At 30.6% G+C, this 17,470-nt stretch overlaps 1 protein-coding gene across 3 annotated transcripts in view; it reads left to right on the plus strand.

Annotated features, from left to right (window-relative positions):
• The window catches only part of LOC117211009 (inositol-pentakisphosphate 2-kinase), an 84,059-nt gene that overhangs the window by 63,435 nt on the left and 3,154 nt on the right, over nucleotides 1-17,470 (plus strand). For all 3 annotated transcript variants that reach the window (XM_033454556.1, XM_033454557.1, XM_033454558.1), the window contains 7 exons: nucleotides 1,615-1,822; nucleotides 9,624-9,828; nucleotides 12,644-12,843; nucleotides 13,260-13,682; nucleotides 13,764-13,967; nucleotides 14,253-14,608; nucleotides 14,761-15,335. In XM_033454556.1, the coding sequence (XP_033310447.1) occupies nucleotides 1,615-1,822; nucleotides 9,624-9,828; nucleotides 12,644-12,843; nucleotides 13,260-13,682; nucleotides 13,764-13,967; nucleotides 14,253-14,608; nucleotides 14,761-14,953 (1,789 nt within the window). In that variant the 3' untranslated portion in view covers nucleotides 14,954-15,335. The remainder of the gene's footprint in view (nucleotides 1-1,614; nucleotides 1,823-9,623; nucleotides 9,829-12,643; nucleotides 12,844-13,259; nucleotides 13,683-13,763; nucleotides 13,968-14,252; nucleotides 14,609-14,760; nucleotides 15,336-17,470) is intronic.

The following is a 17,470-nucleotide window of genomic DNA, read 5'->3' on the forward strand; positions in this document are numbered from 1 at the left end:
TACTTATATGTCGGAGATGGAAAGACAGCGGGATTTCCCGTCCGGAATGTTGGGAAAAACCCCAATACACTAGTCCAGACTTTTACTATAGCCGCCCTTAAGTAATAAAACTAAGAAATAGTCTTAACGGTCACGGGAGGGGCATGTACCTGACAGAGGTCTGAAATGATTATATGGCTCTCCTTAAAAACAAAGAGCAACCCGAGAAGCGGCGACAGAAGTATATAAGGGCAGCCTCTTTTGGATTAAGAGAGTTAGAGTTAGAGTGTTAGAGCCGTTGGACGAATTGCCGATCGAGTGATCCGAATCGAGTAGTACGTTGATACTTGTCCTCCCGTGGATCGTAGATTCGTTATCGAACCTGAATTCGTTGTCACCATCATCTCGACCATCCTATTACCATTACTCGTAGCCTCTTGTAGCGTCCACGTTCGTACTGATAAATATTGGCTATATTCGCGACGGTAAAGTAAGTAAAGGTTCATCGAACGCCCCAAAATGCCAACATGTCTCCGACATATATATATTTCATAATATGTATGTACGTATGTATTTAGTTTATTTTCGAAATATGTACATATGTACATATTTTTAGTTGCGTTCCAAGTGCACTTTCATATTTACATATGCGTTTAAGATAATACGTAATAAAATGTAAAGTAATGTATACCTATTGCTTGTTTTTCATTTGGGACGTAAAGGATAATGAAAATACAATATAATAATAATTTTAATAATTTTCGCATAATGTGAAAATTTCATAGTATACCAAGTGAAAAATGGAAATGAATATGTTATATATGTAATTGTTTCATATCTAATAGAAGGATTGCAAATGATAGGCAAATTGTTTCTTGTTAAATGTTTCTCATTGAACTTACGATTAGGACTTACGAAATTGAATTATAATTTTTAGTTTATTGTGTGTATGTGCGTGCGCGCGCGCGCGTGTGTGTATCAAGTTGCGAAAATCTTATAATTGCCAATTATCCACTGTTGAATAAATATGAGACGATATTTGATAATTAACAATACTCTTTAAAAAGGATATTTACATACACATAATACGACTTTTTCACTGCGTTATATAGCAATGCCTTATCAAATTAATGCCCGCGTCAAGTTGCGCTATATATCTCGGAATATATCGAGACGAGAGACAGACATTGGTAGCTGAAAACAAACTATCAATATACAAAGTTATTGTGAAATCCATCTATATATACGGCATCGAACTTTGGAGAATAGTTGCCGATGGCTATGTTAATCAAATAAAATCAATGCAGCCGATAATACTTGGAACGATAATCTAAGAAATAGGACAGATCTTAAAACAGTTAAAGAAGAAATAGAACGACCCGCAAATTGCAAACAAATATAAAGCTCGACTAGAAAATCACCCAAATAACCTAGCTAGCAGTATTGTACACAGTAAATCTATACTACACAATAATTTAATACTGCTAGCAACAAATGATAAAACAGTTTACCGAATGTTTGTACAAGCAAATTGTAAATTTATCATGGAGTTAATAAAGAAGAAGTAAACAAAATTAACGCCAGTTGTGAAGGTAGCAAGTTTTGCTTATTTTGCTTTACTTATTATTTCCACAGGGATAAAGATAAGACAATGACAATCAACGAAGGAAATCCTGTGCCGACCGCAACCTTTTCTTCAGAATCGATGACCACTTCCACCGGAAGCTTGGATGATGATTCCACAACGACGTCACAACTTTCACCTTCTTCATCAACGTCCTTTATCGGAGATTGTGTTTACAGAGGCGAGGGAAATGCGAATATCGTAGTTGCACTTCCACAAGTAAGACGACAAACTTTCTTTCTTATAATTAGACAATTTGTTGATTCACTGTATTTTCACTTTTATCGCTACATGTCTTTTTTTCATGTGTTCTATCGCAAATGTGTTATCAGTTTTTCAGAGGCTTATGAGAAATTCGATGTATGCAATATTTTTACGAATCGCATACACAGTATCACAAAACCTATAGATTATGCATAATATGTACAGAACAACACAATGAATATAAAAAATTAATATATGTGTGTAGGTATACCTGTATTTATACTTACCGCTGTGTTGGTTGAAAAATTTTACATCGTGAACGTGAATGTTTTTCCGTATCTACACTTATCGTTTGCGAGAAAGAAATTAGCTAGTAAGAACTGAAATGCACTGTATGCTGTCTATTGTATACTTTATACAGTATTGCACACAGATTTAAGATCAGTGTTGCAGGGGTGAGATGACTGCTTCAAAGATCAAGTTGAAAGATAGAACAAGTTGTTAACTCGCAAATTTCCTTGTATGTTAAACAGCCAATGATTAATCTAATTTGAGTTATTTCAATGCAATTATGTATTTCTATTAATTTAAATGATCAAGGCGAACCGTTCAAATTAGATATTCGAAGTTTCCTTTTTCGAAAAGCGTAGGCTGGTTTCAACGAGACAACTCTTTATTTGAGTGGAAGATAATAAGAACGTGGACGGCTAATAGTACCATCGGAGAAAACACAAGGTAGAAGAACCACGAAGACGAAATTCAGTGATAAGCCAAATTCATTTTATTTCATTTTCACTTCCTTGTTTCAACGGAAAAAGCAGTGTTCTTGTTATACAATTTATGTTGAAAGAGAAGAGATTTCTTTGCTGGCTGACATAAACTTGTTTCAATTCGTCTCATGTGTATATGATCCTTTGCTATTTGCGTCAGAAATTAAGTTTGTGTGTATATATAATGGTTTATGGAAGTTATTTTAGCAGAACATATCCATCATCTAGTAAAATACGTTTAACGTGATAACGAGTAACATGTTACGATGCGTTAGCATGTGACACTATTCATTATGACTATGCGATATCGTTACAGTTTACAGTTTTACAGTGTCACGACACACCGGTCTCTGTTTTTCTATTCTAAAATAGTTTGTGAATGTTTCTCGTAAGACGCGTAAATTTACATTACTGTCACATTATTATCGTCGCTTTATTACATTGTTGCAGTTACCTTCGAATCTGTTTATTTCAGGCAACAAATATGTGTATATAAATATACATATGTATATGTCAATATATATAGTATACATGTACCTATAAAAATGTTTTAATAGATTGCAATATATCGCATCGAATATGTGGAGAATCGAGATAATGTCCTGAGGTAAGGAGATTTTGTAATTCCCTTTACATATACATGTGTATTATTGAATACAAACTAATCTTTTAATTATTTTTCACTTTTCACTCTTCAACTTGTTTAATCGTGATCTCTTACTATGTCTTTCCAACTATTTTTACAAGTTGCATTCGTCGATATGTGTCGATATTATCTTGCATATATGTATATACATATATTTATTCGTACATTGTTCAAGCGATCAAGGAGTTTCGAAACTGATTTCAATATTCTCTGGTATCGTTGAAAAAATTAGCTGTCGCAAAGAGTACATTGAACAAACGAACGATTTATATATTCTCCAACCACCTTTCCACGTCCTTTTATAATTTGCAGCATTCGTCTATCATCACATAAACATCCGTTTTCTTACTTGCAACGAATTACAAATCACTCGCTCACGTTCTCGCAATTACGCTTATTTCCACTTCCTGTCTGTCTTTGCAAGCTTACTTCTTGCTTGGTTCCTTGAAACCGATATAACTATTGTACATATCATAGTCGTAATTACAATCAGAAATCAATCGTCACTTGGCTTAACGCGTTTTCTTAAGATTTGGCAAATACGACTATGCTATATACTATTTACATACTTGTAGTCGTACATATATGGATTGAACGCAATCGTTAAACTTTAAACCAATTGGAAAGTAGCATAGAATTAAAAATTCAATACATGAATATAAATTAAAATAGGGATCGGTACTTATAATACACATTTATAGGATGTCGTTAAATATAATATGTATCAAAATTGAAAACATTACATACGTGTATATATTCGAATTCACTATACATATTTCTTCTATTAGGTCCATTAGACATTTGGATTGGTTATTAATTGATACGTATAACGTATTTTTCCATTTTAAGACGAGATAGAATATAGAATATACACTGATGAATAAAGATAAACTGCTTATATAAGCTAGCATTGTCAATACATACTTTCATTCTTTGATAAATAATCATTGAAATAAAAACGCACATCTGCCAACGTTTAATTGCCTTCCCGTTTTATGATAGGAAGAGTTTCCATGCATGATATGTATATATGTAGATATTCGGCACTCATCACTATTCATATCCATCATATGTACACTTATTCATGAAAGAAAGACCAAGTGACAGTCGGGGAACGAGCGAACGACTGACAAGGACAAGTTACCATTCTCTTTGTGTCGATGCGCATATATACTGCGCGTGCGTGAGTGAGGAAAAGAGAAGCATAACTCTAATCTGTAACTGAACAAAGATAAAAAAAGAAGAGTGATTAAAATTAAAACGATGGTCGTTGACCTCCGTAATCGTTGGAAAGAGTAATTGTTAGGTAGTGGGAAACTAAGCTGTAGAGTTAGAGTGGGGATTTCATCAATGATCGATGAGTTTTTCGTTTCAAAATTATGGAAGATACCGTGATTGTGATTGTGATTGTGATTGTGCATAAAACGATGTACATACATACATACATACATACATACACGAGTACATTATGCTATGAAAAACAGATTACATTCCTTCATCCTCAAATTCAATTATTAATCAATTATCAGTTTCCAAACTTGATTTATTATTAATATTATAATAACAAATAAGATATACATGCATGTTGTCCATTCTTATATCAGTGCATCATTTGTCTGTTCTATTGTAACTTTTGTTTTTGTTATAATTATATTTATATTAGAAAAGATGCTGCATTTTATTGAAAAATTACGGATATTATTAGTACTACGGATAGTACTGCTATATCGAACGATATTACGGTTGCGAGAGGATGAAAAGAAAGAATATTTTATGTTACAGGTAATAAGATGTAAAGTATGATGCCTAAATCAATTGTGTATGTATTGGATATATAGATTAGATACATACTTATATAGATATATGTAGGTATATGTATGTTTAATTTTTTCACTTGTTTAGAACCGAATACACTCCTATAAATAATTTTTTTTTATAGGAGAGAGTATCTTTTTCTATAACATGTTCCTTGATAAATACCGTGTTAAAACGGTATGTGTCATGAAAGTAAGCACGTACATATATACACAATATATAGATCCACAGTAATACACACTTTTGTTGGCACAAAGGTGGGTGACGCACGAGAAACTTACCTACAGCCACGTCAGCCAAAGGACAACCTTAGGTATATGTACATGAATATGAATATGCACATGTATATGTATATGTATATGTATATGTATATGTATATGTATGTACATACATACATATATCGATTGGACGTTTATGAAAGGCGACAAGCACCTGACAAGTTCACATGGATACCGCAAAATCAGATGTTCTAGATTTTATATTTGCTTGTATATTGACATCGCCTACCTACATCGACTTCTTTTTAATCGATAATACGAAACCGGCTCACCGCTAAATTTTTGCTTATTGTTAGCTCGATTGCGATTAACCATTTGTTGTTTCTCAAAAATAGAAATACAAGTTTGTCAATGATAAGTTCATCGCCACTGAATTATATTGAATTTCATTGAATTACACTGAATTACACTCAATTACACTCAATTACACTCGATTAGAGCCAATTACACGTCGTCGCTGAACTGTTGCCAAGCGATCTAAAAGCCAAGTCCTACCAGTAGCTTCAATGATTTTGAACAACTTGTGTTGAATTCAGAATCTTAGGCATGTCAATTTCCATTAAACGATATATTATCCATTGAGATGTGTGATGAAGATTCTGCATATACTTGTATTAATTCAAGAATTACTTGAAATGTCATATTTATCAATTACCTCAATTTGCATTCGCGTGTTTCTTCTATCGGTTCTTGATTATTCCCTTGATAGAAACACATTGATAACATTTTATAAACTTAAAAAATGTGCATATCTAACTATATACATACATATATGTACGATTTCTTTTTTCTAAAATCTTTTTCTCGAATTCATCACCGAGGTTATAGATAATTTTTTAAAATCTCAAAACTTAATTTCACTTGTTATATTATATTATGTTATATTATATCATATCATATCATATCATATCATATCATATCATATCATATCATATTATATCATATTATATTATATTATATTATATTATATTATATTATATTATATTATATTATTTTATATTATATTATATTATATTATATTACACACATTTACGAGCTCAGTCACATTGATATGCCCGTTTTATTCATGTATGGCTGTACTTCTAATTCTAACACTTTCAAAAGATCATTATGGAAACATTATTGACCAACCGATTATGATCGTTTTTTATTTTCTTTCAAGAAGATAATCTGGCAGGATGTGATCTCGTTAGTGATATTGGCTACTTTCTATATGAACGGCGATGTACATACAAACGTACGCACCAGTAATAATTAACACCATGTCATTTAAGCAATTCACTGATAGTAACTGAAGCCTGCTACGCAATGGAAATTGTGGTTTGCCACGATATGAAATGCTGTCGACCTAATTTCAATTCCCTGACAAAGTCAATGGACAAAGTAACGGGAAAAAGGCCTCGTTTTTTCAGATTTTCTATGCTATCCAACAATAAGTATTTTCGTGATGAGTTTCATTTGTTGCATCGCATTGCACCGTTTCGAAACTTGCTCTGTCTTTCTAATTAGATTCTCGTGACTGCGATTTGATTTCTGGAATATGACACCACTGTATTGAGTTCAATAATGGTAATAACAATAAGAATAACACAAAGAATAACGATAACTAAAGTACTATAATAAAAAATAGAAAAATAATACAATAAGTGTTCAAAGCCGAAAGAAAATACTGATATTAACTAAAATACTAGAATACGATTGATTAGAATGTACTCGTTCTCATACGCTTGCACGTACGCGAGTCCAACTGGTTCCTTATTCCTTGCTCCTTCACGCTTGAAGACAACGCGACTTGATGGATGTGTAATGTAATGTGTATATGTATGGATATATATCTACGTATAGAGACGGACGGCCATTTAACTTTAACTGGCTATCATATCTTCAGATATTTGTTTAGTTTAGTTTAAGTTTAGGTTTAGGCTAGAAGCGCGAAACCGTCAATCCGATCCAACCGGTTTTCCATCTTCTGTGCCTCAATTGTTGACGGTACCGATGACCGACACCGATATTAATACTGATATATGTACATACAGTGGCTCACGAAAGTATTCGAACGCTTACATATGCAAATTTGAATAGCCGAAATAATGTATATTAAAGTAATTTGCTTCGACAAGTAGATGTCGATAGAAAGATGGAAGTCTTAAGATTATGTCAATAAAATTTGAAAAGGATTCGACAACGTAGGTAGAAGTTATCGATACATTTATTAGAAACACACATTATAAATGACTGACAAAAGTATTTGAACGCTACATATATTATTAAATTATTTAATATTAATATCTGGTTGGACCACCTTTAGCAGCAATAATGTGTCTCAATCGACGTCCCATACTGTAAACCAATGATTTTGTAAAACTACACTCAACGGAGTTCCATATTTCTATAATTTTATCTTTCAATACTTGCTTTCAGGTTATCTGAAATTTATTTAATCTTTTTCCGATTTCAGCCCATAAATTTTCAATTGGATTTATGTCTGAACTTTGCGATGGAGTAATTAACATGTGTGGTGTGTTATGTACGATCCGTTCTTTCACAATTCTAGCAGTATGCTTAGGGTCATTATAATGTTGGAAGCGGAAATCTTCCAATAATCCTAATTTACGAGCACTTTCTTTAAGGTTATTTTTTAAAATATTTAAATACTTATATTTATCAAGTAGATTCGATCAATAAATTTCAAATTTCCGGTGCCACTAGCAGCCATGGACCCCCACACCATGCCCAATCCACCTCCGTGTTTCACTATTTGATGTAAATGTCGAATTTCCAATTCCGTATTTGCTTTTCTTCACACATAATTTTCACCATCTGAGCCAAAAATGTTAAACTTTGACTCGTCCGATGAGATGACTTTGTCCCAAAAAGAATTATCTTTATTAATGTAGGTTTTTGCAAAAGTCAATCTTTTTTATGATTTACCGCATTAATATATGGCTTCATTCGCGGTACTCTGCCATGAAAGTTGTTGTCTCGTAAGATTCGCCGATATCATTCCGGGTAAACTTCTTTATGAAACATATCAGCTACCATACTTGCGAGTCGAGGAGCGGATGTAGTAGGATTTTTTTCATTCGCGAATGGATAACTTTCTCCTATCTTTCAGTCAATTTCTTTGGTCGACCTGATCGAGTTTTGTTTGCAAGTGTTCCCCTCATTCTTTGACTTTTTTTATGATATATGTAGACTTCTGTTCACAATTCCTGCAATCTCGTTATATGATTTGCCGTCCTCGTGTAATCGGAATATTATTTCTCTTTCACACTTTTTTGTTTCAGACTTTTTGATATTCACTTTAAATACTATTGTGCACACTTTTACGTTACTGTTACTGAAACGATATCCTAACATCAAGTGAACGTACCAATATTTTCATTTAGCAATGATGTTTACATTCGGTGCAAAGGAAGATGAAAAACTATCAACTATGTTACAGCGTTAGAATACTTTTGTGAGACATCATGAATGTTTCTAATAAATGTATCATAACTTCTGTCTATATTATTGAATCGTTTTCAAATTTTACTGATGTAATCTTGACACTTTCCCGTCACTATAGATACCAAATTGTTTTAACAAATTAGTTTAGTACACCTCATTTTATTAATTGAATTTTGTAAGTGTAAGCGTTCGAATACTTTCGTGAGCCACTGTGTGTATTTCATATGCAATTGTCGAGGGCCCCAACAGTGAGTATAGTAAGAAATATATCAAATACCGAGGAGTAATTATGGCATAGTGTTTATAACTGCAATTACGTGGAATTTAATTTTAAATAAATAGCTTTTTTATCGAGAACGAGAGAGAAATTTGATGTTTCATTTTTGCTTCAGTTTCTTTTGTAGCGTAAATGCATATAAACAAATAATAAACAGTTTACGATTCTAAATAATGTAATTTTGTCTTCAAATTTAATCGAAATTATTGAAATACATATGTAATTAAAAAATGAAAGCATTCTAGTTTATTCTGGTTTAGTATTACCTGGTTGACATTGTTTTAATTTATGCGTATAATTTTATTCGTTTTTAAAACAAAATTCCTTTATCCAAAAGCTTATATCTATATATACACAAGTCAGTATATAAACAGATATCCTTTCACTGTATGTAAAATTAAACTAATTAAGGAAATTAAAAGGTTTACCTTTAGGTTTAGGTTTCATTTTGCCGCAAATTTAAAATCATTGTAATGACATTATGTGCGTATATACATTGTATGTGTATCATTCGAATGTAATATATACAAGTATTATATACGTATTATATGTATAAATCTAATGTCTCTGTATGTTTCAGGAGCAGAAAGTAATTCGATTTCGGAAATCGCTGCCAGATGATGTTTCACCGGATGGCGGCAAACAACGAACCGAACGACAAGTGGAATTCGTGAGGTTTGTGGCTTTCTGTTTTTTGGGCCCGTACACGCAAGTCCCTGAGATTCTTCGTTACGATGCGAAAGACATTGCTAAACTTTCAGAAGCTATTCGACCCCTACGATCAGGTAATTATTTTCAAACTATGTACATAGCTAGCTTATAACAAATTTTATATGAAACACTATAGAATAGACTACAGTGACGTGATACATTGAAATTATTTATTTTAATCATTTTAGTATACTTTTAAATTAGATAGACTTTGATTTACAAATTTAAAAGCTATCATATATATACATACATATGTATTATGTATGGTGATACGAATAGGAGAACGGTTATCGTCTATAGTCTATCCTACATGTACGAATATACTTCTTTATTCTCTAAACTTGGTTTGTACTACTTTAAATGTAATAGTCAATAGAATATAGTCTTCATTCGAAATTAATCAAAAATCAAAGAGTACGAAGTAATATGTATAGCTAATTTTTATAGTAAGAAATTTTTTTAAATATATTTTTTGGTATCTTAGTGGAATACAAATTGTAATATGTACAACCTTGCTTCAAAGATACCTATAATCATGTGTTATCTGAAGGCTTTTCGGGATTCAATGAAATTTAATTCGATAGTGTTCAGTGTTCCTCGGCTTTACTTGCGCCTGTTATGAATGCTGCTTTTCTGTACGGTTCACACACCATCGCGCCAGTAAGTACGTCAAGTACGTCACACGGTAGCTGGTAGCTGGTAGCTGGTAGCTGTGCTGTGTGCACTCGAAATTCGAAACTCGAAAGAATGACGACGCGACACCGCGTCGTGCGACGTCGCATCGTATCGCCAGACACTTTCAAGAAAACATTAAGGTTACTCCTTTGTATATTATTATGGAAGTATATACCTTCACGAAGAGGTGCACACGCTCCCCTGAGATGAGCATACACGTGCGATCAATCATTCTTACGAAAAGGGTACAGCCCCAGCGTAATATCCGTTTAGTTCTCCTTCGGGAAAGCTGATGCATGATCTACTGAGTCATCGAGCTTGACTCACCATCTTCTTCGCTACATCCCAAGTCAGACTTCACTTCAAAATCATTTTCTCGCGCGTGGTCTATCCTCTTTCCCGAAGAATTATTACAGATGCCTTAGGAATTATTATAATTGCCGCAAGTTCAAAGATATCGTCGGATACTGATGAAATACGACATAGCTTCTGTCGCTTAAAAAAGTATTCAAATTTTATTATACCGAATCTAATAACAAATAAAATGAATTAATGGAATAACAAGGTATGATCTTGCCTGTACAATTTATAAATTTTATTATTAATCTAATAATAATTATTATAATTTATTATAATACGAGTTTTATTGCTCGATGAGCACCATATTTTGAAACTTACATGATGCGCGTGAAACTTGCTTGTACGAGAACCCGACAAGCTGATAGGAAGAAATTAGAACGATATGAGAAACCGTTTGCGCAAAATGGAAACCTCTCGAATTACGAAGAAAACACGTTATACAGGAAATCTGAATAGCTTCCTCTTAATGACTTTTCGTACGTATGTATATTGTGTATGTATACTTCATCTGGACTAGGCTTTCCGATACTTTTCCCTTTTGCTTGCTACATGTTTGAAACGCCAACTATCGAGTTGCGACGTAATATGTATGATAATAAACAGTGAGTCCTGTAAATTGCTTCACAATAATCGTGCCAAAATCGGTAATTTCATAGTTGAATATGACATAATTAATAACTATATTCGTTTGCAAATGTACATTACCGTTTCGAAGGTTAAAATACCTATTGCTATATAGTATAGAGTTACTACGCTATAACTTTCACTTCGTTTATTCTTATTATGTTATAGATCATAATTGTCAGAATATCTATCATATAAGATATTCGCGATGTAATGCACAGTACACTTTACTATATAATACACAGTACACATCATTAATTTTCACGAAATCTTAAAAAAGTTGTTATTTTAGTGTTGGTAATGTTTTGTAATTATACAATGAGTACAAAATGTTACCATTGTAGCAATTATTTGTTTGAAGATAATTGCATAATTTTAACTATGAGTATTTCATCTTGGAAGGTATAATCGTTTATGAGAACTTTGTACTCGATATAGATAATTATAAAATAACTTTAAGATAACATATTATTAATTTAACAAACATTTTTGGCAAATTAAACCTGCGAAAACATTTTAAATGTTTTAAGTCTTTGAAACGAACTATCATGTACTTACATATGTACTAATATGTAGGTATATTAATTATTAAATAATAATTTTTTCGTATTTTAATCAAAGTGAAGAAATGTTTCAAAGAATGACCCATGGATTTACATAATACGTGTTACTTACAATTACATTAATAGAATGAGATGAAAATTAATCCTCTAATATCTAATTATAATAAAATTATAATATTTCTAACTTTTATCCTTTAAGGATCTAATTAATTTAATGCCAAACGCGCCATGACCGGGGGGAGTTATATTAGTTATACTACTGCGCATTATATCTATGACAGATATTATACATACAGACTATACTATACATTATACACTATACGCTATACATTACGATACTGATAGATAACACAATTAAGTTTGCGTCGCCTCGCATCGTATGTATTCAAAATTCAAATGTCCCACATGATATGTGGTCAACTTTAGAAGACGAGTATTAGTTACTGGCCAATAAATTATATCTCGATAATCTGAACAAATTTTTATTCAAATTTTAGTTATTGTCATCAACGATGATCACGCGATTTGTCTATTTTAGATATATAGGTACATATTCCACTAATAACATGGAAACTATACTAATAAACATATGTACCTATAAATGACTGTTGCTTTCGATATATCTTTCTATCCACTAATCATATTCTAAAATCGTCCTTTCTTTCAGATAAACGACGTAATAAGGAAATCATGGACATATATGCCACAACATTTCCGGATTACACGTTTCTTCCAATAAAATTCAATACTAATCTCTTTCCAACTAACAGAACATTTTGTGTTGAAATTAAACCAAAACAGGGCTATCTGCAAGATATTGACCGCAAATTTCAAAAATGTCCTTACTGTCTGACACAATATTATAAGGTAATATAATGATTTCATGTTTACAATAACGGCACGCCCTATACATATATATATATATATATATATATATATATATATATATATATACACACATACATAAATACTTATTCTAGCTATATCATGCAAACATAATGTATAAATATGTACATATATTTCTCATACCGCTCATCTACTACAACGATGATATAACTTAAAAGCAAAAATTTTAGAGAAAATATATTTAAATGTTTTATATAAATAAGAACTACTTCCTATACCGATAAATCAACTTTTAAATCAAACAGCAAATTTTAAAAAATTTTTTGTTGCAATAAATGAACAATATATGACATGTTATTATTTTTCTCTTTATCTTTCACTGAAGATGAAATTAAATGAAATGAATATTTTTAATTAATGCTTTTTTATCATTTCAGTTAAGGAACAAGATGATTACATGCCGTAGCACTTATTGTCCGTTTGATCTCTTCTCGGGAGTGGAAACTCGTATGAAATCGGCACTAAAAGCACTACTAACATCACCACAGAATAATCTCAAGATTTTTAAGGATGGCGTTATAGTTTATGACCAAGAATCAACTTGCAGTGATCTTGAATGTGTCTTGACGGAATGGTTTCACAATTCTATTAATTTTACAAATATAGAATACATTGATCACTTTTGTAATTTAATTTGCACCGCTCTTTTACGTCCGTTTATTTTCGAAGAATTTAAGTCTAATATATTTCCTGCGCGTGAATTGCGCACATCTGTTATCGAACAAGATTCGAAGACGTCCTCATACATTAATCCGGATCTGATAGCAAGAGCTAAGAAATATTTGTATTTTACTGGAGAGGTAGATATTAACTTTAAATCCTTGTGACATTTGCTTAGTTTAGTCAAGTTTAAATATAACATAAATTTATCTCTTTTACAGACGTGCAACTTAAAGGGAGAAATATTGCCAAATAATTCGGTACTAGAACGAATACTTCATATGCAGCGGTTACCTTTTATTAGCTCAGAATACGTTTATAATACGTATTCAAAGTTTCGTTCATGGCTAACTGATGATATTATATATTCTAATTTAATAAACATGTTCAAACTTGATGATCGAATATCTTGTCCCAAACAAAAAGTAAGTAAATATTTACTTATTGTATATTACGTATTATACATATATTTAATCCACGTACAATGTAAGTGATCAAATAATTCAAATCCTATTTCTAACATGTATATCAATACTTCTACATTGGAATAATAAGTTACGAAACAACATATTTCATTTACAACATTTATCATAACATATGTAACTATATATACGTACATATATCTGTTTTATAGAAATGAGTTTTTATAGTAGTAAAGATATCTTTTAGTAATATAGTAGAGATATCTTAACAATTCTCTTATTTTTCAGAAAACTATTATAGGTATTCCTGAAACATTAAGAGACACTTATATACAAACATATGCCAAAGATACTTCGATTTCAAAAAAATCCAAGTTTGACCACGACGATTATTGTGGCAACAAACGTATTAATAAACCTAGTGAAAATATCCTTATATCGAAACCAATCTTAATTCCAATTGAAAAACATAATTTATGGTACAATAAATGTAGCGTATTAAGTAACGGAGATAAAGTACACTGTAACGAAAAAGAAACATATTGTTATGTAAATACTGAAAGTATACTATGCCTGCAGAATTATCTCTTATTTTCATGTGCTAGAGATTGTTCGATATTGATGTCATTTCGAGAAATAAATCCGTAAGTTTCGAAAATATGAATATTGAATAATATTTTATAACAAAAATATTTTAATAAAATGTTAAAGAAACAATTATTTAAGCTTTGAACAGTAATCGAATTTCTGGAAATTTGGATACTAATATACTTTTTTCTCTAATATATATATGTAGGAATACAGTATCGCCTATTCTCGATAAAAATATAATACAACTTCCGGATGGACTCAGCTTTGTTTGTGACATCAGGATTTCTGACATAGATCCGAAAAGTCTACATTGCATTGAAAAACATCGGCAACGGGACATCGACGTTTTAAATTCAGTAATATCCTTTCTAGAAGAAGAATTTATAATTAAACATTAAAAGTCGTTTGAAAAATGATTACCGTAATAGTAATCTTCAACTATAAGTAAGACCTTACTGTGTAACGTTCCTGTATCTCATATCTTTTAAAAATATAGATGTTATACATATATGTATGTTTTACATATCTCTATGGTATATGTAATATTTATAAATATAGAGAACATATGTATAACAGATATGTTTTTGTAGAACATGTATAATACAGAAATTATAATATTATTATGTTACAGTTATATTGTAAAGTATTCACAATTAATAATGTAAATTCACAATTGTTCATTAAAATATATACTTTATACATTCATATATTCATCTAACACAATCAGCAGGTTCATTCCTCGGTCGACATGATATTTTAGCTTGTTCTGATAATTTAACAGTGTTTCAAATAAAAACTCATCAGTATCAGATGAAGAATTTGCGGATGTAAAAGAGCTTCCAAGAAGTTTCATTTTTCCATCAACACACACACAGAGGGGTGGGGGGTCGGGGGTATCCTTATATTTCTATTAAATAACACCATATACCTTTCCTGTCATATTCTTAAACACATTATGTTAAAAAACGAAATCAGTGATGCAATAACATGTATCATTTTAATTATCTGATCCTAATAATTTAATTTGTTCCTAAATTAGTACCTACACATTGATCGTAAATACATATCAATGTTCCTAAACAAATGAATGAATTGGCGATGAAGTTGTAAATTACATTTTATACAAACAAATAAATTATATTATTATATGTAATTAAAAATCAACTTATACTACAAATAAGAAACAGATTATATTGTTATAGTATCAGCTAGTTAAAATGATATATGTTCACATATTTAACAACGTTATTAAAGTCGTCTTTTTTGGTAACTGAAAAACATGGTCAAAAAATACATATATGGTATCATTTGAAAAATAAAGAACGATTCTTGCTTTTTATGAAAAAATTACACTTTTAAAGTTTGATACCACTGAACTTTTGTTTGAAACATTAATTTGTTCGATTGCCGGAATCAGCACAAAAATCGTAATTCATATACCACTCCATATAAAAAAATAATTACACTATTATTTCATCAATATAATGATCACTAGATAATCTCGGTAGTATTTCTGTTTCAAATTTTAAATATTAATATTTGCATTCAGTCAAATCATTATTTTATTTAAAAATTTGGAGATATTTATATAGTATCTAATTATTATTAAATTAAGATTTGTATTTCTTATGATAATAATATCGAGTTTAATTAAAAGCAATCTAATGATAAATTATTGTTCATGGATAACCATTAGATTATTAAATTTAATTACCATTTTGTGCAAGACAACATAAAACATACTCTAGGAAGTAAGTAGAAATGATATGTAAAATATACGATAGGATATTTACATACATGTCAAAAGTAAAGTTGCACATTTTTTATATTACTCATTTATGATACATTATTTGAAAAAGACTGACAATATTGTATTTTATTTATCTAAATGTGCAAATAAATTGTTTGAAAAGTTCTCATATACATATATAGAAATGTAGCTATTAAAGTTGGATTTCAGATTTAATATGCAATTTGCAATCTTAATCAGATTGTATTTCAAATTAATATTTAACAAAATAAAATGAAAGCATGTACATTACGTGAAAATATTTGTAACTGTTTACTTAATATAAATTATGTGAATGCACAGACATCACATAAATTTATAATGTACTGTATATCACATCATGTTTTATTACTAACCTATATGCGAGTATATAAATATTTAACGAAATAAAAATGATTTACATTGTGTACTATTATTATTAATAACCAGTATTAAATTGAAAGCTAGAGATTTTATATAGTACATTTTAAATTATTTGTAAGTTCCAATTTCCATTAAAACATATATCAATATACGTTAATAAGTAATAAACGTATTCATACATATGTACCTCTGTGTTAAATGATTTAAATCACTCCTAATAACATGTCACTTTTGAATGATTCTGCTTTTTACTTCAATACATTTACTCTTACTTATACCTAAAACTTTTTTTATAGCTATGTAATATAAGTATATACTAATACAGCTAACAGCGTTAAGGGAGAGTAAGAGAGAGAAAACTTTTATTAGTAATATAAATATAAATAGTTGTATTAAATAACGGTTACATTATTGTAGTATATTATTGTAGTCTGCAGTGACTACATTAGGACATTTTCAACTAAATTGTAGTTCCATGAAAAATCCATAAAGAAAAAGTTGTTCTTAACACTGGAAATTTGTTTCAGAAAAATGAAATTGGAAATAGACAGTACTTAAAACAATCTTAAAACTGATATATGATAGAATCAAAATCATTTCCCATCGGTGGAACAAAAATAGAATATCTAGCACCATATTTAATATGGTGCTTAAGCATATCCAAAAAGGAAAGAGAAATAAATGCAATTAAGAAGATACAGTTAAACTTTCAAATTTTAATCAGCCATATTTTTAATATACATACAATATATTATGAGAAAAG

Source organism: Bombus bifarius, unplaced genomic scaffold (assembly GCF_011952205.1).
Source record: "Bombus bifarius isolate JDL3187 unplaced genomic scaffold, Bbif_JDL3187 scf7180000008214, whole genome shotgun sequence".
Taxonomy (NCBI): domain Eukaryota; kingdom Metazoa; phylum Arthropoda; class Insecta; order Hymenoptera; family Apidae; genus Bombus; species Bombus bifarius.